This window comes from Osmerus mordax, chromosome 5 (genome assembly GCF_038355195.1).
Source record: "Osmerus mordax isolate fOsmMor3 chromosome 5, fOsmMor3.pri, whole genome shotgun sequence".
NCBI lineage: Eukaryota > Metazoa > Chordata > Actinopteri > Osmeriformes > Osmeridae > Osmerus > Osmerus mordax.
The window spans coordinates 14,879,873-14,905,113 of record NC_090054.1 but is presented as its reverse complement, the minus strand read 5'-3'; the positions used below and the strand labels follow the sequence as shown (position 1 = coordinate 14,905,113).

The 25,241-nt window shown below is 48.8% G+C and overlaps 1 protein-coding gene across 2 annotated transcripts in view; it reads right to left on the bottom strand.

Moving 5' to 3' along the window:
* tjap1 (tight junction associated protein 1 (peripheral)) overlaps nucleotides 1-25,241 on the bottom strand; it is a 49,525-nt gene that overhangs the window by 19,688 nt on the left and 4,596 nt on the right. For both annotated transcript variants that reach the window (XM_067236430.1, XM_067236431.1), the window contains exons 2-6: nucleotides 14,079-14,266; nucleotides 11,386-11,444; nucleotides 7,567-7,760; nucleotides 5,284-5,312; nucleotides 347-508 (exon numbers count right to left, since the gene is read on the bottom strand). In XM_067236430.1, the coding sequence (XP_067092531.1) occupies nucleotides 347-508; nucleotides 5,284-5,312; nucleotides 7,567-7,716 (341 nt within the window). In that variant the 5' untranslated portion in view covers nucleotides 7,717-7,760; nucleotides 11,386-11,444; nucleotides 14,079-14,266. The remainder of the gene's footprint in view (nucleotides 1-346; nucleotides 509-5,283; nucleotides 5,313-7,566; nucleotides 7,761-11,385; nucleotides 11,445-14,078; nucleotides 14,267-25,241) is intronic.

Below are 25,241 nucleotides of genomic sequence, written 5' to 3'. Positions count from 1 at the left end.
CATGCGTGTGCACACACCTTGCTATAAACCCTCAAATGCTACAGACCATTCCCCGGAGGCTGACTGAATTAACGTAACAGCTAGATGCATAATCAGACGGCCTAAGCTCCCATTAATTCAACAGCTTTGATCAGATCCATTAAAAATAGATGGCCGGGGAAGGTATTCATTTCATCTTTCTCTGTTTGAAAAAGCTGGGTGGTGGGAGGGAAAGGACCGAGCTTGGCGCGTTGCATCGAAAAGACGACCGTCACAGGGATGTGTTAGAAGATGGCTGGTGATTCGGAGAGGAAGACGGGGGGAGGAGCCGAGGCAGGGAGGCCGGGGGGGGGGGGGGGGCTCGCACCTGCGGAACTTGTCCCTCATCTTCTCCAGGTCGTCGCGCGTGCGACCCATCTCCGCCTGCATGTAGTGCCGGCTGGTCTCGAACTCCGTCTCCATGGCCTCCATCTTGTGGGTGGTGTGCGAGAGCCGCCGGCGCAGGTCTTCATTCTGCTGCTGCAGGATCCTGGGAGGGGGAGGGCAGGGGGTGAGGGGCAGAGCAGGGGAGGAGAGAGGAGGGGGGTGAGAGAGGAGGGGAGTGAGAGAGGAGGGAGAGAGCAGGGGGAAAGGGGGGGGAGTGAGAGAGGATGGGGGGGGGAAGTGTGGGGGGGTAGAGTGGGTGAGAGTAATGGACAAGGGGGGGAGAAAGGAGGAGGCAAAGAGGAGGGAGATGAAGGGAGACACAAGGGGAGGAGAATTGGTCAGTCCAGGTGCACAAGGTTGAATAATATATCAACAAAATGACACAGATAGCGGAATACATTTCCACACACTGTCTTGCTTCAGCCAGAGACTTTGCCCTTGAAAACAAAATACTCCTTCATTGTATAACTATAATGTTAAAATAAAAACAAAATAGAGAGTAAAGCTGCAAGTTTGCAGCTAAGCAGTAGAATAAGCGACAAATTGCACCAATGTAGAGTATGGAAGCACTTCCTGTGCGGCCATAATTTATGATTTTCTAGACGCACGAGGGAACATACATAGTATGTTTGTGTTCTTAAGTGTTCGTGTGGGCCTGCTCCTGAATACAGGCAAGGTTGCTAGAGTGGCTGAAAGGGAGGGTGTGTATACGAAAGCGAAAGTGGGCATTTGTGTGCGTGACTGCGCTCTTCCGTCTAAAGGATGCCCGTGTCTCAGCCATCCAGCCTGGACAAGTTCAGCCCTCTTCTCTTTCAATCTCCCTGTTCCCCTGCCTATCCCTCTCCCTGCCCTCCTCCACGTTCCTCTCCGTTCCCCTCCCCCCCTCCATTTCCCTGTGTCTGTATATATAAAAGGGAGCAGGAAGTATGACAGGTTGGGGACAGCAGCAGCTGCAGAGGGACAAGACAGATCTGCTGACCGTCACCGCCTGGCGTCTGGGATCCTGTCCCCCCCCCCCCCCCCCCTGTGCGTCACACCGCACACGCAGCTTGCGCCCGCCCGCCACGCTCTCTTATCAAAGCCACGATGTTTTTCCCCCCTCCTCCACCGCCTACATTCTGGCTCCGATAAGACTCCTCTTCCCAGGAGACACTGCCGCAAAGGGGGTCTTCAGGCACACGGCAGGGCTTGTGCCCCCCGCTGGCGACACATCGGACACATCTGACACGCCACTCAGGGCAGACGCCCGCCGGATGAAAGGCCAGGCACAGGGGAGGCGGGGAATACGAGGGCGGGGCGGCGTTTAGCAGCAAGCGAGCTCCTAAATGCTGCCCATTGACTGCCGCTCCGAGGCTAAGCCTCCCAAGTGGGGTGAGATTAGGCGGCGAGAGCCTGGGAAGCGGTCGCAACGGGAGGAACCAGGCGGCGTGTGCCCCCCGCGAGCGGGGCGGCGGGCGGAATCAAATGAGTGCGCCCTCGACCCCGCCCTCTGGCCGTCCCTCGCCATTCAGCCGGCTGGAAAAATCAATGGGAGTTCTCTCCCGACACTACATCTTTCATCGATGCCACACCTGACACACAAGGAAGGTCGCTTTCACCAGGAGCCGGGGGAAAGGTCGAGAGACGGAGAGAGCGAGAGAGGTAGGAACGAGAGACAGCAGGGAAAAAAACAAGTGTGTGCGCAACACCTGCCAACCCCTTAACTCGAGAGTGGAACATGAATGATGCATGGAACGCTTCATTCTAAAAACAGGATTCCTACCCTTCATCCTTGTCCATGCCCCGCATTTCACTGACAAGCAAAACACGTCTAAACAATAGGTCTCTGGCCCAGATGAGGGTGTTACACAATGTCTTGGGTTTACATAAACGGGTTACCACGTGTGTGCATCTACAAACATATGTTTGCCAACTGCGAAAAAACGAGGATAGAAGTGATCATGTGCAGAGAGCCTATTAAAGCCCATTGAGTGGGAGTGTAGATAAAGAGGCCAGGCCTACGCTGTCGGTAAAGCACAGCGACGACAAGCCTAATCCAACAACACGGCTCCACAAATATAGGCCACCGATAAGAAACGAGCCGGAATCCAACTGAATTATGGATTGCATAAGGATGTTTCGCTAGGGCAGCTGTCAATAGACGCATGTTACAGCACAAGGTATAACCGGAATACTTCATCTGTGTACTTTTACTTTGGCACATTCCACTCCTGAGATTTCGAGGCATAAAGCATATGCTGGAAATTCCAGGATGATTAAAGAATGTAGTGGTTGAGTGCATTTACATTTACATTTAGTCATTTAGCAGACGCTCTTATCCAGAGCGACTTACAGTAAGTACAGGGACATTCCCCCGAGGCAAGTAGGGTGAAGTGCCTTGCCCAAGGACACAACGTCAGTTGGCATGACCGGGAATCGAACTGGCAACCTTCGGATTACTAGCCCGATTCCCTCACCGCTCAGCCACCTGACTCCCATGGTGGTTCTCTCAAGGTAATGGTTGCCTGCCTGCCAAGTTCCTCTCTGACAGTCTACCCCATTGAGATGCTCCACAAGCCTGGGAGGAGGAGGATGGAGGGGCGGTACACCAAGGTGCCGGAGAGAGGAAGATAAGCGTGATGACAAGCAAATAGGTTCACAGTAGTACTAGCGAAGCCACTGAGAGCGAGATCGGGAAATGCATTTTCAATTTACCTCTAAGACACATTCTCAGAGGTTTGCAGGTTTTACACTCATTTGAGTTTTGGTCCTTTTTAGTCTTACAAAAGACGCAATAAGTGTGTGTGTGTGTGTGTGTGTGAGGGGAAAGAAAAAGTGTGTGCTTGAGCGAGCAAGAAGGATTAGTTAGAGTGCTCAGCACTGCTGAGAAAAAGTACCCTGGGCAGTAAAAAGCACAACCCCCTTAGCAAATGCATCCCTCAAAACCTCTGCTGTTACAGGATGTTGAAAGAAAACTAAACGGCCTGGCCACCACATTACCGCAGCCATGACATCACATTTGTCTCTCCTTGGTGTAGACCCAGAAAGGCACTCACAATGTGAAACGGGGACAGGAAAAGGTATATTGAAGAAGAAAAAAAGGCTTCACCCTGTCTATTCAGCCATGAACACAGGCAGGCAGGCAGGCAGACGTGGTCTACGGGTGGAGAGGTAAACAAAAGCAAGCTCCGGATGAATCGCATTGAGGAGTTTTGGCCAAGAGGGCAGAGGCCAATCACAGCTCGGTTTGGGCCCTGCGAGGTTTCAGAGGACAAGAGGTAAACTCTCTCTGCCAAGACTGCCAGACAACGAGGCTGTTGTGGACGAGTTCTCTGGCTTTGGACAAGGGAATACAGAGGAGCAGGAAGGGAAAGAGAAAAGAGGGGGCATGAAAGAGAGCAAGGGAGTAAGTGATTGTGAGCAAGTGAAGGGGCTGCCTGTCATTCAATCTAAAGCTTACCCCTTTCATCTCTGAAACTCACAGATTCTCTCTGCGGTGTACACCAGGGGTCAACCAGTCAGGATTACTGTACAACTGCACAACAAAGCTCTTCGACTACTGGGCAAGGCTGTCTAAGCGCGGGCACCAACAAGGGCTCGGGCCCTGAGGAATTTGACAGTGAGCAGCGGTCATTCCAGCTGCTACTTAACTCATGTGGGATGTAGGCAAACAGTCGAGGGGATGACCATCTCTCTCCACACCCACCCCACTCATCACTCAGCATCCAACTCCACTCCCTCCACACACACAAACACACACACGAGCATCTAGGCCAATCAATGAACTTTCCTGTGCCACAAGCCATCTATCCGGCATAGAGGAGAGAGAGAGAGAGAGAGAGAGAGAGAGAGAGAGAGAGAGAGAGAGAGAGAGAGAGAGAGAGAGAGAGAGCAGATGCAGCTGTTACCAAGTCAGCTGCCAGTTGTTCAGTGTTGACACAATATTTACCCTTAAACGTTTCACAGCTCACTAACTGACACAATGTGACAACCCCCCATAAAGATGAGGCCAGACGGTTAGCACTGGCTAAGCTGGAGTCTACGCTACCACGCAAAGTAGGACACTGTGTGAGAAGTTAGTTTCTAGAACGTGCTAGTCACACTTGATAGATCTGCTAGCAATTAGCCGCGTATTGGGATTCCGGCGGTACAGGAAGTGGAGCGGGGGAGGACAGAGGGGGGAATAACGACGGTGGCGGTGCCGTGAGCTCTGGTCTGGGTTATTAATAGCTGCCTGAGGTGCAGGTGTGTTGTGGCAGGCCCATGCCAAGCAGGGACCACACTGAGGGGGGGCCGAGCTAGGCGATCACGCCGGCTCACACTCGGCGGAGAGAAGGGAGCCCGAGACGGTGAGAGGGAGAGGACTGAATGTGGGGAGGATGAGAGGAGTAAGAAAGACAGAGTGGCTGGACAGGTTATGGTATCATCCAGGAGACGTTGGCTTCGGGACAGACGTTAGCGACTGCAGCATCCTGCTCCTTCTTTCTCGCTTGGCCTCCCCTACCCCAGCCACACGGCACCAACCCAGTCAGGGAGGCACCAGCTGGGCCGGCCTGGCCTGACCTGTGCCTCTGCTGTCCCCGGGACCCTCCATCTCACACCTAGCTGATTGAAAGGCCATATGTGTGTCTGGAGCCCTTGCCCTGCTGGGAACAGGGAGCAGCGTGTGTGTGTGTGTGTGTGTGTGTGTGTGTGTGTATGTGTGTGTGTGTGTGTAAGGGGGATGGTGTGCTGGCTCGGCCTGGTCAGCTCATCAAGCCATCGCCCGACCCCAGCCAGACCAAATCTCCTCCAGAATAGGGTATCATAACAGGATACTATTCTGTTGCCGAAGCATTCGTGACTTGCAAACACTAGAGGTGCCAATAAAGCATAAGTATAAAAAAAAAAGCCACTTACTTGATTCTGTCTGCATCTGATAAGGAGTCCTGCAAACAAAAATGATCAATTTAGTCTCGGCATTGGAATGTCAAGTAGGCATACCAAGAATATATTAATAATTGCAGCAGCAAAACAATTTTGGTGAAATTATAATCAACTACAGTAGGGGGACTGTCTAATACACCATACATGCTGAGGCAACACTGTAGAACAAGACAAACTAAAGAAAAAACGAAATTCCTCTTTATTTAGCGTAACAATGTTTAACAATGGCTCTAACTCGAATTTATTAGTTATCAAACATGAGTAGGGGTGGCCAAAGGGTTGGTTATAGCCTCGCAGAGCACAGTGGACTATGGGAACATTGTCATGATGTGTCCTCTTAGTGGCACAGGTCAATATATATTCAGCTCATGGAGCCATGAAATCAATTTGACAGCCTGTCATCCTGGCAACTAAAGAGCAATCATCTCCCACCATGGCTCTTTCTGCTCACCTACGCCACTTGTTAACAGCCCCTGTAAACAGAACTGTACTTAGGGTATGTAAGTATTAGAGCAGAAGGCTAAGTGTACTGTAATCACAGTAGGATGAAATATTTCGTTATAGGACCTGTTGTAAGAGTGTTCCTGCTGCTTACAGTATGACGAATAGAAAAAAAGGAACCATGGCTCTTACAATCATAGGATAAGTCAAGACTCAGTCTTAAGAAGCCCAAGAAAACCTAACTTTGATGGCCTTCTCAGAACAGCTGTCAAAAAGGCAACCATGCATTATTGTGGAACAAACGTCATTTCCTAATTATGATAACATAACGACGAATGTAATCCCTATTTTTACATCAGCGAGTGTCGTAGCTAAGCAACCCCATTGTGGAGCCAACCTTCTACACAGTAAACACATGGGGGTGTAATGCCATACAGGGAGGTGGGGGGGCCCTTCCTCCTCACATACCTTGATCTGTGATAAGATAGATAAAGAGCTGGGTGGTGATGTGACTGTCTCCCTGTCTGAGTGAGCGGGCTGGGGACTGTATTGGGGGGGCAGAGGTTTATCCATAGTGTGCTTGTGCTGTGCCCGGGTATCCAGCTGGGACGATGGGGGCTGCCGTTGCTGTTGCTGATGATGATGATGGGGGTGGTGGTAATGACCGCCCTGTTGGCTCCTGTGTTCCCACTCTGTCTCGCTGCTGCGCCTGGAGTCCCGTCCGCCCCCTACGCTGCTGTAGATGGGGACCTCCGCTTTGGGCCTGGCCCCCTCTCGGTTGGGGCTCGCTCCAGGCCTGTCAGACTCCAGGTCTGAGCTGTCCTTCCTCAGGGGGATGTGCCAAGTTTTGGGCCCGGCCTCGCTGCCTCTCCTCGCGGACCGGTCCGGCGCCGGTACCCAGTCGTCCCAGGGTCGCACATTCTCCTGCTTCCTCTCTCCTCGGAATTTGGGCTCCGGGGCCTGAGGTGGGTTGTGGGCACGTGCGTCGGCCTGGGGCGCCTTCCCTCTCCTGCCGGAGGCCTCCTGCTGCTTCCCTCCCAGCATCTGAAGGCTGGCCGGACTCAGGACCTGGCTGGTGATCTCGTCCAGGAAGTGCGAGAACTTGAGCTTCGCCTCCAGTTTCTGGATCTTCCATTTGGGGGGCGTGGAGCTGGGCGAGGCGGAAGAGGAGTTGGAGTTGCTCTTCCCGGCGTACTCCTGCCTCCCCGGCGTTTCCCTGTCCAGTGACACGCTTTGGGGCTTGCGGCTGCGGCCTCGGCTCTGGCCCAGCATCTCCGCTGACTTGGTCTTCCGGAGATTCTCAGAGGCTTTGATGCCAAGCTGGTTGGGCTGTTTCAAGATTCCCTTAGGGGGCAGTGAAGGTATCTGGTAGGCTTGCAGCGACTTTCTTCTGGGGGCAAGGATCTCCGCCTTCTCCTTGAAGACGAGCGAGCGCTCGAAGCTGCGGCTGGACCGGGCTGGGGAGCTGGTGCGGCTTTCGCGCTGCGATCCTTCGGAGCTGGGAGGGTCTCCCGACAGAGCCAGCAGCACCTCGCTGCGACTCAGGAAGCGGTTCATGAACTGGCGGTCCTTGGGCCTCTGGTTGGCTGTGACTCCCACGGCGATGGCTCCGTGGCTGAAGATGCGAGGCGGGGGCAGGGCGGTGAGGTCCAGGCTGGACAGACTGGAGACGTCCAGGTCGCTGTCCGACCGTATGGACCAGGAGGAGGAGAACACGTTGTCGTCCTGTCCCTCGGGGCTGTCGGGGCATTCGGGGCGGTTCTCCGTGAAATGCATTCGCTGAAAAACGGAGGTGTGTTTTTGGAGGCGGTTTACCTGGCTGGGGTCGGGCGGGGGGCCGGGGCCGCCAGCGGGCAGGGTGCCCTCATTGACGTCCTCCCGGAAGACGGGAAGGCTGTGGCGCGTCTCGCGGTGCTGCGGCGGGGCCTTGCGGTACGGCTTCCTGGCCGGGGCGGCGCTCGTCATGCTTGTGCCGCTCGGCGTCCGTTCACGGTCTGGTTCAGTTGCTCCTGCCGGGAAACGAGCATTAGAAGTGGTCGAAGCGATGCCAGCACCAGCCTTGCCCTGTACCAAAAAGCGAGCTGGGAAAAATCTCTGTCCGATTCCCCCCTCTCTCTCTCTCTCTCTCTCTCTCTCTCACTCTACCCCACACACCAGGTCTCTCTCACTAGCACATTCTCTCAGTCACTTTCTCCCTCACATTCTCTACTTCCCTGACCCCGCTCTCTCTCTCTCTCTCTCTCTCTCTCTCTCTCTCTCTCTCTCTCTCTCTCTCTCTCTCTCTCTCTCCCTCTCTCTCCCTCCCCCTAAAGCGACTGCAACAAAAAAGTGGTTTGAATCAATAAGCTTTGATGAGACCAGTGGCAGTGGGCAGCCTGCTGCAGTTGATCAGCACTGGAGGGGGAGGGAGAGAGGAAGCGATGCAGGGAGATTTGGGACGCCACTTCAAATGAACATCAGCCACATGTCAATTGACAGCGACGTGATGTGGAGGGGATTTTTCAAAAAATCCTCTCAGAAGAGCAGCTTCTCTGTATGCTTGCATATGTATGAGATGGAGATGGAACGGCGGTGTTTGTAATTGGATGGGCGTGTATGTGGTCGGGAGAGAGTGAGAGACAAAGAGCGTGCGTGAAGAAGAGAAAGAGAGGGGAAAATCTGAGCCTGCCCTCAAGCCAGCTATTGATTCCACGCAGACGTATGTTTCCAATAGAGCAACTCTTAAACTACACTTCGACTGAGTGGCAGCATTGATTTTCGAGGGCTAAGTTTAGAGTGTGAAAAACAGGCAAATTGGAGAGGAAGACAATCTAATCTCATCTAAAGCTAAGCCTAGGAACAGATCCACAATGTAAAGACGACTACATGCTCTGAGAGACACAGGGCATGCACGCACACAAGAGATGTAAATGAAACCAGGTCTCGGGCTAAACAGGAGAAGGGCCTGTCACTGCACCAGGTCCTGATTGATGACTAGGGTGATGCTGAGTCATTCCTCCGTGGATCTGATTGCTCAAGAGAAGGGTGGAGGAACTTCAGACGCACATCCTCCCTGCCAGTAAAGATAAGGAAACCTGAGTGTATGAGCCCCATATGAACCTCATCCAGCCCTCTCGAGTGAAAGAGGCCGTCCTGCCCCAGTCGAAAGCACTGAGAGACATTCAACCCGATGAACCCGTCTCTATTCGGATTTATCTCGCACCACATGAAATGGTCAGACAGATGCTGGACGGGAGGAAATCTCCCCCGTGTGTCCTGAGAGGGATAGAACTCTGAGATGAAGGGAGAGGCAGTGGTCACAGGGGGGGTCAGGAGACTCCCTGTTCATTCCAATAGAGGGCTGGACCAGTCTCCTGCCTCCATTCAGAAGCGAATGCACATGATGCCTCGGGGGGGTGATGGGGAGGGGGGGGGGGGGTCAAATTGGCCCACACCCATCGATCTCTAACGCTTCCTGTTTCACATATATGACCCAACCTTGGCCTAGGTCCCCTTCTATGCCCCAGCTCTCTCTCTCACACACACACACACTCTCTCTCCTCTCTCTTTGGTGACGCTAACGTTGCTATTTTTAAAGCCTCCCTCCATGGCTGCATGACTGGTACAATGGGGAGATAAAAGGAGGAAATGGCTGTGATGTCACAATGGAACAGCGATTAAAGGTCGATGCCCCTCCCTGGGACTACGGCTCGTGCCGCGGAGGGGACGGGGGTGGTGGTGAGGGGGGGGAGGTGGGGGCACGTGGTTCAGACAAGAGCGAGTGATTGTGACGTCAACCAATGGAGCGTGCCCACTGCCCATCTCCATCTGCCCCCTATTTAGCCTCTTGGAGTTGGAGATACGGTGGAGGAGGACCACATTCAACGTTTTATCAAATGATGCCAAACGTCCTTCGACTCCCTCTCAAGAGTACCACACTAAGACGCTAACGCATTGTTTCGTCTGTGACTCAGTCTCCAGTTACACATTCATGCGTTCCGATGTGATTTTTTTTTAAAAGGACACGGGGAGGTGTAGACTCGTTTTTTCTATCAAGGCAGACAAAAATGAATTGAGAAAGCGATATCTTGTGACAGTGCCTTGAGCAGTGGCTTTGCCTACATCTTCCCAGTCACCCCCAGGAGGATAGAGGTAGGCTAATGCATGGCACTGGGAAGGCACCCCATTTGTTCCCCATGACTAAAATAGGCAGATCAATCGAGCCACCCATGGACCTGTGTGTGTACGACTGTAAGGGAGGATGTGTGGAGCTCTTTAGAATCGTTACAACTGTTAGGAAAGCCAATTAAGGCTAGGTTCCTGTCACCTTCTCTACATCAACAGTATTTGCAGCTGTGTTGCTGCATCTCTCAGGAATGGTCATTACTTTAAAAAGAGAAAAAAGAAAAAAAAAAGCTTTTGATTGCAGGGATTTTGCAGTACTTTTCCACACTCTCGACAAAAAAGGTCTCGGGTGTGTCAAGCTGGCAGGCTGTCATGGAAGGACTGACAACTGCATGGTCGTTCTTTCTCTCCCTTTTGAGATTGGCATATTAAATTGCAATAAGCAATCTGGACTGTTAAATGTCCCTATTAAATAAATGAAACTGCTATTTTTCCTTCCGAACAGTTTATTGCACGTCAGATCCAGTGTGCAGTGTGCGTTTCTCACAGTACATCTAAGCAGGCTCTTTCAACAGCCTGACGAGTCACCCTGACTGACTACTCATGCTGTGACATGGAAGATCAACACTGGCTATAAAGTCTTCATATCATATTTACTGAGGCATCAATATATTAATCAGAGCTAAAGCAGAGCCCGTGAATGAGCTGGAACAGCGTGCAGAGAAGGTGACATCACAGCATCTGGAACTTCACAGAAGTGGAGTGTGAATGTGTCTCCAGCATCAGGCTGCATGTGAACAAGGGGGGGTTCTGGCTCAATGAGCGAGTTAGTTCATCAGTGGAGAAATGAAGGATCAGGTGTTCATCTCGATGCCGAGGAATGAAGTTAGTTGAATCAGATGAAGGTGTGCTGCTCTGGCGTCTCATTAGAAAGAAGCAGAAGGGAACATCTCCCAATGGGACAGCCTGTCAGGGTTTGGGACGTGGGGCCAGATTAACAGTAGCACACAGTGGCTGGTCACTAATGGACACCTTGCTGTGAGGAGATGAACTCAACTGTCAACATCACTCCCTTTTTTCTTGCTTGATGGCACAGATAGTTGACTGAATCCCTTGTGTGAGGAAGAAAGCCGGAATTTATACAAGTCTGACGAAATAAACCCATCATCATCCGACTCATTTATCTTCCTCTTGCAGATAATAAAAGCCCAAGCACCGTCATCTCGCTGGGAGTACAATCTTCTAATACCTCAATTGTGTCTTATCACACACACAGCCCACTCCTGATGCAGAATACATCTAGGGCCTTCTGCCCCTCCTTCGCCGTCATTACATAGACAATGGAGCTTCACAGGGGACCTGTTCTGTTGAGTTCTGCTCCGAGCTGTGTAGTTTCACCAATTACCGGCATTTCTGGATGTTAATAAGACGAGCGAAACATTACTGTGGTGACAGCGTGTCTATACAAGAACATAGCAATGCTAATGCCTTCTAGTTGCATCCACAAAACGGGTAGAATAGTGACCATACCCAAGTTCTGAGGTGTTCCAGCGATGTCCTCATCCACAGGTCATCAGGTCATTGACATTCTGGAAAACAAGAGAGGTGTCGGTGGGTTGAGATTAACAGCAGGGAAACCCTTGCTGCTAAGCACTTGGTGATTCTCTGCGTGGAACACCAAGGGCTTAGTGCTGCTCTGGAGTTGGGACTGTCATTCCTTCCAGAAAAGGGGTTGCTTATGTCATCTGAGACCCAAACGCTCTGTGTTTGTGATTAGCACAAGCTTCGTAGCCCTCGCTCACCTAATGGTGTCTGCGGGGATTTGCTTGACATCTCGCACAATAACAGCAGGTCTAAAAAAGCAGGTCACTGGAAAAACTTAGTTTGCCAAAAGCTTTTGCGTAGGGGTGTGAGATGCACTGTAAGTTTCCACATTCAACACCTGCCTCTTAGGAACTTTGTTATTGCTGTACGTTTGATAATTTGACAATTATGAAAAGCGACCGTATACAATGCAACGGAAGCATATTTATTCTATGTTTTAAAATCAACATGCTGCACAACTTAACCCCCCCTCGGTGTCTGACACCCATGGGGTGACTTGAGGTATACAATATCTGCATCTTGCTAATGTGAACACCAATGAGACAACACATTTACATAGTTTGGTGCCAAATGCAGTTTTTAAGTTGCCAGCATGACATTTCCCACTGCATTCTCTGTTCTCTGGGAGAGTGTTTATCTGCCTTGAGCTCATACCATACAATATTTATTCAGTGTAAAAGTGGTCTCTTTTTTGCAGTGTTCAGGGCCTTCTGCTGTGGATAAGCAAACCTTGCAGGATGATGTGGTAGAGAATAACAAATGTGACGGCCTGTGGCCTCCAGCCATGCATGACAGTCAGCTGGTTGAGCCTTGGATCACAGCCACACGCGCGCACACACACACACACGAGGAACTGGGCCCTACAGTTACACACTCTCCATCCGCCCCTCCACCCACCACAATAGACCCCACGGGTTATGGGAGAAAGCCAGGCCATGAAACTCATTAAAAACAACATGTTCAAATCAATTCTCCCAGTGCCAAGGCTGGGCGACAGGGGTTAATAACGATCTGCGGATCACAGAGAGTTAACAGAGCTGCTTCTAAAAAGGAGCTTCCAGCTATATTTAATATCCAACCCAACTCCAGCCATGTCGATAACAGCCATGGAAATAATGAATGGGGAAATATTGTCTCCTGCTCTGAGGTGAAGATATAAGCTCTTCGGATGATAGTCCTATAGCTCCTTTAATCGAACTTCCGCACACCGCATGACTTGGCAGCTTACAGCCCAATACTGCTGCTTCAGGAGACGTCACCTATGGCCCCTTTAATAACTTATTAACCGAATGAAAACAGACCACCTTAAAAAAAAAACGGCTTGAAATTTCAGTCACACTCGACCAAAATTAGCACGTCAAAAAAATCGCATTTAAAAGGTGCTGGGATAAAGGTGAAGGTCTAAATTATCCGTGCCCCTTCTGCCATTTAATTCTGCTTTTGTGGCTTGAGCTCAAAAGCAGTGTAACTACCACTGGCTTCCTCACTGTTAAGGGCACACCCTGTATAGAGTTAAGTCCCAAGTGTCCCTCAGCACTACGTAAAATGACTTTGTAAAAGCACCAAAGTTGTTTAATTGATTGATAGTGCTGACATTTTGAGGGCCAACGTTACAAAATCACAACCAATTAGGGAAGCAGTTGGCAGCGGTTCTGGAACATGAAAGGCTTTAGGACCGGCAGCCAGAGCACTACAGCTGTTGCCCAGGTAAGGTCACCTGATTTGGTCCAATAAAGAAACAACATAAACCCAGCCTAGCGAGAGCTGTTTGCAGAAAGCTCACGAATTGAACAAATGTTTCCACTGAGGTGAACGAAGGGCGTCGCTCCATTATTAACAAGCACCTGGCCTGGTCTTGTGCCATGGAGGCGTGTTCGAGAGGCTATGGTTGGGCTTGTTTGGGCTAAGCCTGAATAATTTAGAACAGGCAGAAAACGGCCATGGTTCACATAGCCTAACCAAAAGAGTGGAGGAGAGAGAGATGTTATTATATTCCAGGGACGCTGGAGGACAGGGGGTTGGGTGCGCACACGTACGCCACACACAGATGATGAATAATACAAATAATAATAACCTTAGTCATTATGTTCCACTCAGGGTCTTGACATGGTGAGTGGCTCTATTCTGCCATTGGGGACCAGGCAAAGTCTGGCTCCCACAGCAGGATAGACATTTGCAGCAAGAACACTGGTATAACCGGCTTTCATTCACACTGCCGGGAGCACGTTACATTGTGCTGTCCTCTTGTATCGATTAATTAATAAACAAGTTCAACAAGGTTCTCGTGTAAAGAAATCTCCCATGAGGGATGTGGTGAAGAACACCCAACTGAACCCACAGTTTTGCCAGGCTGCACTCCACTTGAGCAAAAGGCATTGAATACAAGACCACAGTAACGACAAGTGTTTGCAGACGAGAGACCTGTATCTGCAGTGAAAAAGAAAGGAAAAACAAAACGCGCCTGTGCACTGCCCTCCATGTATTGGCTAGGTCTGTACAGCCATGCATGAAAGATTAAGTCACAGCACAGAGGGAAAATAGGAGGATACGGCAATTTCGGAATAACTTCCACAAGTGTCTGTGTGGGATGTGAAGAGTGTGAAAGAAGCGGCCCTCACCTCCACAGTGTAGACTGCCAGCTCCAGTGTCATCGCCCGGAGTGAGTGTGTGTGCCTCTTGCTGGCGAGGAACTCAATCCAGCAGCAGTCGCGGCGGCAGCAGCCCAATCTCCCTAATCTTCCTCACCCCTCCTTCTCGTCGTCCTCCTACCTCTCTTGGCATGTGAACCTGTCGGGCCGCTGATGACCTGAAACAGAAGCAGGATGATGGAAAAACACAGCCTGCATGGATACTTCTGAGAGCTGTCAGTCACCACGGGAGGACTACGAGGACCAGGGTGCACGCCTGTCAGGGGGCACGTGCCTCTCCGACTGGATCCTGTTTCATTCTCCACTCTGTATCTTCACCACAGTCTTCTTCAGGCTGCGTGCGTGCGTGCGTGCGTGTAGAAAAACAACTGGCACCATGCCACCATGGCATTGCCACTCACTTGATGAGCCTGATGGAGATGTTATGAGCTAACGGTTTAATCACTGTGTTTAACTCAAGAAAATAACGTACACTAGCCTGCACACTAGTTAAAGAAAACGGATGACAAAAAGTTTTTTTTTTCTTTCTTTCACAAATTCAGAGAATATTTTGTTTCAATGTTTACACTAACACAGCCTTCAGTAACACTGGTTCTCCTGAAAACATTCTAACTGTCAAGGGTTCTAAAGCAGCACAAATTCAGATCGTCACCGGTTTTTTAATGCACAGATGTCACAATATTCCTCAACGTTTTGCAGAAAAATACAGGCTTGGGATAGCTTTTTGATAATTGTGATGCGCAGCACTCCAATAGTTAGTTTCAGTGTCAAAAGAATACATTGAGACCTGAGAATATGTGTGCTTGCATTGAAGTCTACCTGGGTATATCACCACTTTACAAACTAGGATTGCAAAGCTAACCACAATTTCAAAACAAAGCCAAGTGATATGACCTTGCATTGCAGAACTTTCTCATGCTCTTTTTCTACAAGCACACAGATGATTGTGGCTCTTTTAATATAGTCGTGGACACTTTGTTCTCACCGCAGATAAGCCTGTTGGTTGAGTGTGTAAACTCATTCATTCAGAAGTGAGGTCACCACAGTCAGATGCCATGCCAGAGTGGGGCTAATACCTCTCAGTCCAATAGCAGACAGCCAACCCAGTTCCATTTCCTGTCCCTCGTATAATGAAAGCTTACATGGGATATACTGGGATTTGACACCTTACATTGATGTAAGGCAGGGACATTTCTGACAGGAAACACAGAACTCCTTCGTTTTTTAGCACTGGAGAACAAAGCCTGCTAGGGAACTGGACTAACAAACAGCCAGCCCTGAAAACCCCATAAGTCCATTACAGAGCTGCTTTGACCAATCAGAGCAATTGTCCTGTGGAAACAAGCTCAGTGACCTGTCTGAAAAAGAACATAAGATACTGTATGAGGACACGAGACAAACAGATAAACCATTGTCCAAGGGGGCTTGTGTGGCAAAGTAAGATAGGCTCCATCTTTCACAATACGTTGCTGATGGAAGATCAATATTGTATGGGCTACGAAACTACCTCAAAGATTCTTTTGTGAGTGTTGTAACAAAGAAAAATAAATGTAAAAATTCCACGGTGTCGAAAATCCATTCGCGTCATTGCAGTGTTATAGGCCACAGCATCAAGAAAATAGACGTCATTTTTATTTTGATTCATGGCCAATTTGTGGAGGGCAGAAGTAGGCCTAGGTGGTGACTGCAAAGTCATTTTACTCCAGAACCACTTGCCTTTGGCTCTGAGAGTCAATACAATCACAATCATTTACCAAGAGAATGTTGAGGCTGTTTGTTGAGCAGAATTAGAAACATTAGTTTTAAGACATTACAGTGCACTCTGCTGCCCTCCCCTTTATGTGAAGAGTAAATGGATCGCACTCAAATCATCATACCCAGGGTAGTGGGGGGAAAGGCCTGTATCATGTACTTTATGTGGGGGAGTGACAAAGAAATCTGCCAATCCTTTTAAAGCATTAATAGTCAAACTGTGACCACTTACAGAAAGAGAGGATCTAGTCGAGGCTTATTGCTTTGTATGAGACATGCAGGAAAATCATATTTTGTGGACCGATATAGATTAGTCCAGCTTTGGAAATCATATTTTTACCGGGAGATTATTTTTGAGGGCAATAACGTACATACCACATGATCTCACCGTCACCTGACCCCGATGACACAGGATCTCTCCTCGCTCTGTGCTAGTGACATCAGAAGTAATCCCATCACTGTCTCTCCACTCCAGCAGTGTGTGGCACAGCCCAGAGACACACACGTTTACAAGTGCAAACAAGCCTTAAAAATCACATGACAGACTGTTTTTGGATGCTTTTATATAGGCCTTAGTGGTCCCCTGAAGTTTCTTTCCAGAAATTCAGCCTTGGTGCAGAATAACAGCCACTACGAGCAGTCCCACTATGAGCTTTCCTCAGGAAGTTCTGTTTCTGTGTCTGTAGCTTTAAATGCTATGAGGAAGAAAGAGGCGGGGCTAACTGCCATGCTTCGGTCGTTTGCAAGCCATGATGTCTCGAGAAAAAACAATATCGCGCTCGCACGGTCGTAGCTCATTTTCTCATTGGTGGGCCACTTTCTCTGTGTGGGCAAAGCAGAGAAAGGGGAGGTAACATTCGCTCTTATGACTTCATAAAACCCGCATTTTCAAAACCGAGCGTTTCAGCTTTAATTTTCTCAAAGGCGGAGAAGAATACCCAGGGCTTGGTTGACACCTATCGAAATGTCTAGCCACTGGGGAACCGAAGGCAGGCTAGGGGAACTCATATTAATATTAAATAACCTCCTAAAGTTCACATTTCATGTCATGGGACCTTTAAGAAAGAGTGGACCCAGACACACACACACACACCGAGGGCCTTGACAGGGAGTGGAAACAGACACACCCTTTGCCGGAGGTGACTGACTAGTGTGTCCATACGTGCAATGGGAACGCTGCTCCCTGCCAGGGCGCAGGGCAGCAGTGAGTCATGACCGCCTGGGGCTATGGAGAACTAAGAGAGTGGTCAGAAAGACGGGACGAGAGAAGGAGTGACCTGTCCATCCTGTCGGGTCTAGGAGCTGTCAGCTCAATGCGTGTGAGACTCCTCACTCTAAAGACGGTCCTCCTGTTACCCTCCTGCGCATACGGCAGCAGGCAGCCGCCCCCTGCTCACACAATACAGGCTGGGGACTGGCTGGCTGGCTAGCAGGCTGGCTTTCCATTTGAAATCCTCTCTCCTTAGGTCAATGCCCAACTTTCTCTGCTGTAAAATATGCTTCTGCATCGATTGTTGGCCATGGAGTTAACAGAGCATGTGCAGAAATATTCATCACCGCCATGTTCAAAACATTACCTGAAAACATTAATTCGACTTCAAATCTATAATCGCAATCATTTGCACTTTGCTGAAATGGAAAATTACTTTTATAAAAACCTCTGACAAGAACAATGAATCGAGCTTGGCTTACAGGGGAAAACGATTACCAGTAGCTGACAGGTGTGTTTAATTAGTGCAGTGTTGATGTCGTTTGGAGGAAACTTTAATACAGTTTTCTGCTTTGAACTGTTCCCATAAAGCTCTTATTCTGTGCAATGGTAATTATTTTTCCCCAGCCTATTATAGCGACTCCCTCTTATTCGATAAGGCTCTTGACTAACAATGTACAATCAACAAGTGTCCAACCAGCACAACACAAACAAATTCAGAGGACAATATTTAGGATAAAGTAGGCTAGCCTGTTTAGTCATTTTCAGTTTTTCTTCATCTAGGAAATAAGCAACAACAAAAAACAGGTTAAACATGCCGGGTTTGTGGAGCAAATATTCCAAGTAATGCTGTGAATTGCACTGACACTGCATACAAACCTATCCTGGATTGATCAGATATTTAAAAGTGAACAACTTTGAAACTTCAACATCACAAGTCTTTCAAATCAAATCAAAATGTATTTGTATAGCCCTTTTTACACGCAAGCATGTCACAGAGGGCTTCACATACGCCCATAGAACTGCCCCTCAACCAACCTAAACCCTCAAGGGTCTTTGAGCCTGTATGCCGCAATGCCACCTTCTATTGCGTGACCATACGGTACATTGTTTATTGTCTATTAGTTATTTTTACAGCCCAGATGTAGTCACTTCAAGGTACAACATAAAAACGTTCTCAAAGGACTTAATTAACAAACCGTGAGCAGTACAAAAGAAGAAAGGATATTAGACCTTCATCCTCTGTTTAGACCTGATCTTGGACAAATCAAATCAATCCACTGGAAAGCAGAGCAAACTTGGCCCCAACAAAAAAACTTGAAGAGAGCCTTTATCTAGAGCTCCATCAATACTAACCCAAGACACAATTCTCTGAGGCAGCACTGCGAGACGGTTCGAGGATTTTGCTCTTACAACAGCACAACAGACACTATAATGCAGCTTGCTTATTTCGAAGACCAGCCCGCATTAGATGACAACTTTCCTGCCAATAGGAGTGAGTTGGCGCACGCACATGCCATAGGCATTTCAATATTCAGCTCTGGAATCAACTCATTCACTTAGCACTGATTCTGTCATCTGATCAAATTCATTTGTGACAATGTAAGCATTTATTTTGTATTACAGTTGAAGGATGGCCGGTGCCTGTTTGATCTCATCAACGTATCAGCCCTCGAATCACCAATAAAAGCTTGGATGATATCCACTCGGTACAAAGTTGCAGATTGAAATCCAAATTATTGTCCTGTCATTGGCATGCTGAAAGACTTCACCGTTCTGTCAATAGACACGTTGCAGGCCACGAAGCGGATATGTGATTGGCTCAATGCGTGGTGGATGTCTGCCCACACCACTAAAGCATGGTCATCACGCACAGCCCCGACATTGCATTTCAGCATATTTCTTCATTTTGCACTTGAATAAACAAAGTAGGCCTTTGTTGGAGGCTTTTAACCGGAGCATTGAACAGATTTTGGTGTGAGGGTGAGACATACGCTTCGTTCCACAGTAGCAGTTTAGCGTTGTATATCAGTGCAAGTCTGGCAGAAACCTCAGTGAATCCTAGAGCTCTCGCTGCATTGGTCCAGATGCTACGAATGCTTCTTCCATTTGCTTCTTCTCTGCTCATTATTTTTAATGAGAATGTGGGATTCTTCACCAGCAGGCACCTGTAGAAGAGCTTGCACACACTCACACGAGTGATGAGCACTTGACCTTGGGATGAGGGATTAACAATTATCACACCGGGGCGATCTAACAGTCAGGCTCGGAGCCAGCTGAATTATTGAGAATCCCTTCCCTGAAAGGTCAACGAGGGCCTGGAGGAGCTGTGATTGAGGAAAAGGTGGAGGACATCACTCACGGCTAAATCTGGATGCCTTTTTCTCCGTCCGTCTACTTGTTTTCAGGTCAGAGCCTGCCAAACTTCTCATCCTGAGCTATGACTCAAAAAGACTGAAAAAGAAACTAAATTGACATAAATTGCAGCTTTTGGCAAATGCTGAAAGCCGTGGTAGACAAAAGAAAAAGATCCTGCTTAAACTAACCACCACAGAAGGCTATGGCGGTGGTGGACACAGCCAGGGACATGCAGTCCTCTGGGGGACCCGGCAGCCCCCCTAGCAGAGCAGCCATGAGGGCCCCACTGTCCTGGCTGTCCCCATATGTCTCTGAGGCCTGCTACGGAAGAGGAGCACAAACAACTCGGACACACAGAGGGTAATCTCCATGAGCCCGTCATGTAAATGTGACCCTCAGGTTTCTTGACAGCTAATATATATTTTTTTTTTTTGGGCGAGCAAGGCCCTGATTAAATTAAATTAGCAATCCCTTCGGTTCGTCTTTCCCTGGCGGCTGGTCTCCTCTGGGCTGCGTCTCCGGAGACAGCTTCTGTTCTGAAGCACAGTAGTTCAGAGACAGCCATACACCAGACATTAAGACAATGACACTAGTCGATACCCTATGCGAGAACAATCTTCATCTCATATTACTGACAGATATGACACGGTGCGGATAACTGTGTAGCCATGGATACACTGACTGAAAAATACTACCAAGAGGTGTTACAATTTAGGCTTTTAGGTGAGCCCATCTCTAAATTGAGCCTAGTATTACTTAACTTGAGTCACGCACAGTGTTCTGGATAACAATCCATTAACCCACAGGGAAAAATATCAACTCTGAGAGCAGCATCAGTTAGAAATACATAATAATGAGGTTTTAGACAGACCTCTAATACTTTCTCTGAGATATGTGGCGGAAGGGAGATCCATGTCATCACGTAAATGGAGAACACCATCAGCAAGGAGCCCAGACTTAAGAGATGGCCCAAGCCAAGCCTAGGAGAGAGAGAGACCATTCGCTCCCTTATCTCTGTGCCTTCCAGGGCTGGCCTACTGAAACTCTACACTATCGCAGGCCATAGAGCCGACACAGAAAGCTGAAATGGAACGCGGGCGATAGTAAGATACAGCCTCAAAGTCTAGCGCGAAGGAAGAACCGGCTACGAAAGAGGGAGCGCCCAGACACATGCTGCTCACACAACCACTAGAAAATGGACTGAATCAATCTCTGCGTGAGCAGTGAGCTGTAAAGGGCTGGCCTCAGCCCTCCGACTTAAAAGAGAGGAGTTTTTATTTATTTGACTACGGTGGATCTACAATCAGAGGCTCACGCCGTTGGGGCTAGACGAGCATGCTTGTTATTTCTGGGGTGTTTCAAACGGTCAAACGGCAACGGAGAGCGTGGTGCACATGGCCCAGACCTGGGCTTCAGAACCAGAGAGAAAACATGGCTCACGGCACCGTGGACTCGTTCTGGATGCAGTTGTCAAGGTTTCGCGATCCAAAGGAGAGCTATTGTACCGTCTTTATGACTGGTGACCTTTGAATAACACTCCATCTTCCTCAAGGTCCTCCAGGTCAACTCACTCCTGCGTGTATTATACTGCTAACTGAATCCACGACTGCGGTCTTGACTTGAACAGACAGGGGGACGAGGGGGGGGGGGGGGGGGGGACGAGGGGGGGGGGGGGGTGGGGGGGGGGACCTAGATAGAAATGTCGGCGACGCCAAAGGCAGACCTGCCCGCAATCCATCACTGGCATGAGGTGCCCTGCCATTAGCAGGGAAATAATATGGAGTACATAAATGTCAGTCAAAAGTTTCTTTAACTAATAAAGTCTTCAATATTACCTGCGGGGATGACTAATGCAGCGACATTGACATGAAAGGAAGAAATAATTCAGAAATAAATATTATGTAAAGGGCATTTGTGTGTGTGTGTGTGCGCGCATGTAATAGCACGGCCGTCACTCTCTCGCGTCCAGCCAAATCACCCCCTCTGAGCTCGGCGGCCATGACGGCAGCTGCTGACTAACTCCGGGTGTCTGTCACAAGACGAGGAATATTAGAAATGTCAGGTCTGAATCGGCACCGTTGGTCTTATAAACATGGTCTCTGTCATTCAAAACACACACGGACAGACACGCACACAGACACGCTTCACATTATCTACAGTATGATTAATGAAAATACTGCGACCGTCTTGCAGTAGCCAACAGCGCAGTGTTATCTCCGGAATCAAAAGGGACAAGCCATGTGTCTATGTCCCCAGTGTTGACTCCACTCCAGCTCAGAAACACAGCATCAACACGGCCTCGCCACCCAGATGTAGAGGACCAGGGAAACAAAGTCTGGGGCCCCACGGATGGGAAATAGACATTTAACAGCAAACACAAAAGGCCATCGGAGCCTGGCGAGTCTAGTGAAATGTAGTGGTCTGGGTCTGTGAAGAGAGAGTGAGGGGCAACAACAACCCCCCCCCCCTCCCCCCAAAAAAGAGCTCATTAAAGCATGCAAGGGTACACATTTATTTACAGAGCAATTACAGCTGCCAGCCCGCCCACAGGGAGACTGGGAGCGTCCTGCTGGAATGCAGCCGTGGAGGAGGGGAGTGGGATCCCTTTCCAAGAGTGGAGGGTGGCTGATCTACCTGCTTAGCTGAGCAGTGCTACCCCAAAGCTTGGGGACACATGCTAACTCCCAGCCATGCATGAACTCGTGCTTCTCTCTCATTAACCTGACGCAGAGTCAGCACACAAATATACAGACAACGTGCTTCTGTGCACGATGCACATGGAGGTACTGAGACACACACACACACACACACATCAGTGTTGAGATGAGTCGAACGCAGAAGCTTCCTGTTTGACGACGACACAGGGGGACTGAAAGGGGGAACGAGCCAAGCAGAGGCTCGGGGAGACATGATGGACGGGGAGACGGTGACAGACGGGTCAGAGAGAACGGATGGAGACGTCACTGCATGCCGCTGTTTGTTCGAAAGGGAGCAGAACCTCATACGACTGTCTCGAGTGGGAGCTTGAAACGCTAGGACAGTGGAGCCGCTGTTTAAAAAAAGCATCAGCCACCAGCGCCTATTTCCCGAGGGAGGGGGGGGGGGGAGAAAAGAGAGAGAAAGAGAGAGAGCGAGAGAGAGAGAGCGAGAGCGGTCTCCGTCAGGCCACGCTCACATCCCTATTTACAACCACGGACGGATCGTGACCGTATGGAACACAAACAAACTGGACATGTTCATAGGCTTGCAACAATGGGGAATTGAGAGTGCTGTCGGGAAATGCTTCAAAATGTATGTATTCCTAGGAATACACGGGCACTGCAATATTGAGGAAGGAGTAGGAATGTGAGGGCTTGATTGCTGGGTGCTGAAATCACAAAGCAGCCCTTGTTTACTTTGACACATGAAAACATAGATGGGTCCTGGCACACTGGACATCTGAACCCCACGCTAGCGCACAATAGCACACACCTCCAGTCTGTCAGGGTATGAAGGCAGTATCAGGATTTCTGTAACAGTGATTTTTGCTGTCGCCAGCACAGGAAATACACTGACAAAACTATTTCCTGTACTGTATGCTTGAATGTTTTTTGTTGTTTTTATCTGCGGCATCGTTGTGTAATGGCCCCTGGTGCATCTTGGGAGAAGAGAGATTACTATGGGATGTTATAGACATGGCTTGGTGTGGTACAATATATCCTTTGTTTCCCGTGAATTTATGAATCTCAGAGAACCTTGACTCCATTCAGTCCAGCTCCTAAAGTCCAGCCTGGCATAAGAACATCTGAACAACACTGTCTACCTATACATTTCTGTAAAAGCAATTTCATTTCAAGGACAAATAAATCATCAACTTAATTTTGTACTCCCTTCTTCTCTGCCATACAATCTCTCCAGCTCTTTGTTTTCTTTTTCTTTTTTCCTTGAGATTTTTGTATACCCATCTCCCAGTCTTTCACACCCTCCCCTCTTTCTCGTAAATAGGCCTGTGTCTGTGCACTGAGGGGCTCTGTGTTGAGGCTTGCCAGCAACCCCTCCCCATACAGCCGGCTGAGCAGGACACGGCCGAGACCCTTTCATCAGAAGTCCAATATCACGGCTACACCCCAGGAGACATGTGAAGCTTTACCACCACTTCATATAGAAATTAGGGCCAGAACATTCCTGGGAGGCCTGTAGGAATATTGGACATGGACACATCTAATCCACAGTAGAGCAGTTCCTTTTATTGCATACAGTTTCTTCTTCTTTATTTATTTATTTATTTATTTTTCTTCTAGCCTGGAGTCAAACCCCATGCTCTCTCCCTGCAATCACAAGGCACTGATTCAACACAAATAGTGGTTTCATACACAAGAACACACGCATTGGGGAGCTAAACAGTCTATGTATGGCAGTCAAACTTTAAACATCCGAAAAGCCTGGATAATCGTGAAGATAATTGAAGACAATTGGCCCAAATGCTGATGCAATTACGTGGTATTTACCAGATCCTTTTTCATTAAATGTCAGACTTGAAAAAGGCAAAAATACGAGTTTTTCCATTAAAGTTCATGTTGGTCATCTTTATCTTTGGGCCCAGGGCATTAAGTGTGTACATAACACAAGACAAACGGAGTGAGCACACACTTTCTGCTCTCAAACACACACACATTCTCAGGGGAAAAGGAAATCGTAATACCCATGCACCAAAGACAACAAAGTGGGTCTGTGCCAATATCTTCCCTAAAATGTTGAGCAGTAAACGATTTAGTGGTGACTGATGTTCTGTGAGGAGGAGGACCTGTCAATTCTTCTTATGTGAATACAAAAATGGCTGTGTTTTAATAATAGTAGAAAGCTATGGTGTAGCTATAGTAGAAAGATGGACCGAAGGAGGCTGGTCTCTGGAGTACTGCCTTTGTAAATGTCTTCTCTTTAGTCATTCTCCACTGCTGCTGCAGGGCACTGAATGAAACAAGAGCAGAGAACCGTCTATTCACCATGGAAACCGGGAGCGTCCCTTAAGAATGTGATGGTGTGTGAGTGTGTGTGTGTGCGTGTGTAAGTAAGTAGGTGAGTTTAAGCAATACACCTCAACGAGTCACTTTTATGCCCCTGTGCTAGCTCACAATAACTACTTTCTACAGGAATGGCCGACCCGTGTCGCTGCACCAGATCTGAGAGAGGTCAGAGTAATGCTGTTGTGGCTCTTTCAGGCCTTGCTGATTCACTAGCACACCGTGTGGGGTGTGGGAGGATGACAGCCGATTATACGAAATCAAAGTGGTCACTGGAATCACTCCGGCCTGGGGCGACCTTGGGAGAGCTCCTGAACTTGTGGCATTATCTTCGGATAATGCCATGATATCTTCGGATTATGCCACAGACTAAACAGTGAAGTTGGGACTGCAGACATGCTGTGTACCCTGGCTACCATTCTCTCTTTAGTAATCTATGCATATTCCCAACCCACTCACACCAAGCCACCAGTAATCAGTCAATTTTTTTTACTTAACTGGCCCAAATTCAAGTTAAGTGCTTAAGAAAGAAAGAAAAGAATAAAGAGCTGGAGCTGTAGAAGTTTCTAAAATGCACAAACACAAAAACCAAACAAGAGTATTGTTCACCGTATCTGGAAATACCGGACAAAACAAGGACAGTGATTGGGGAGGACGCTGGCTGGTTGGAGGGAAGGAGGTGATCTAGGAAAAAATAGGACAATATGGAGGGAGAGAGAGTTCCTGGGAAATGAGTCAGAAAATGCTCTGGCGTAGGGGTTGTTGGGAGCACTGCCAAATATCCACTCATGGCAGACGAAGATCCGAACTCAA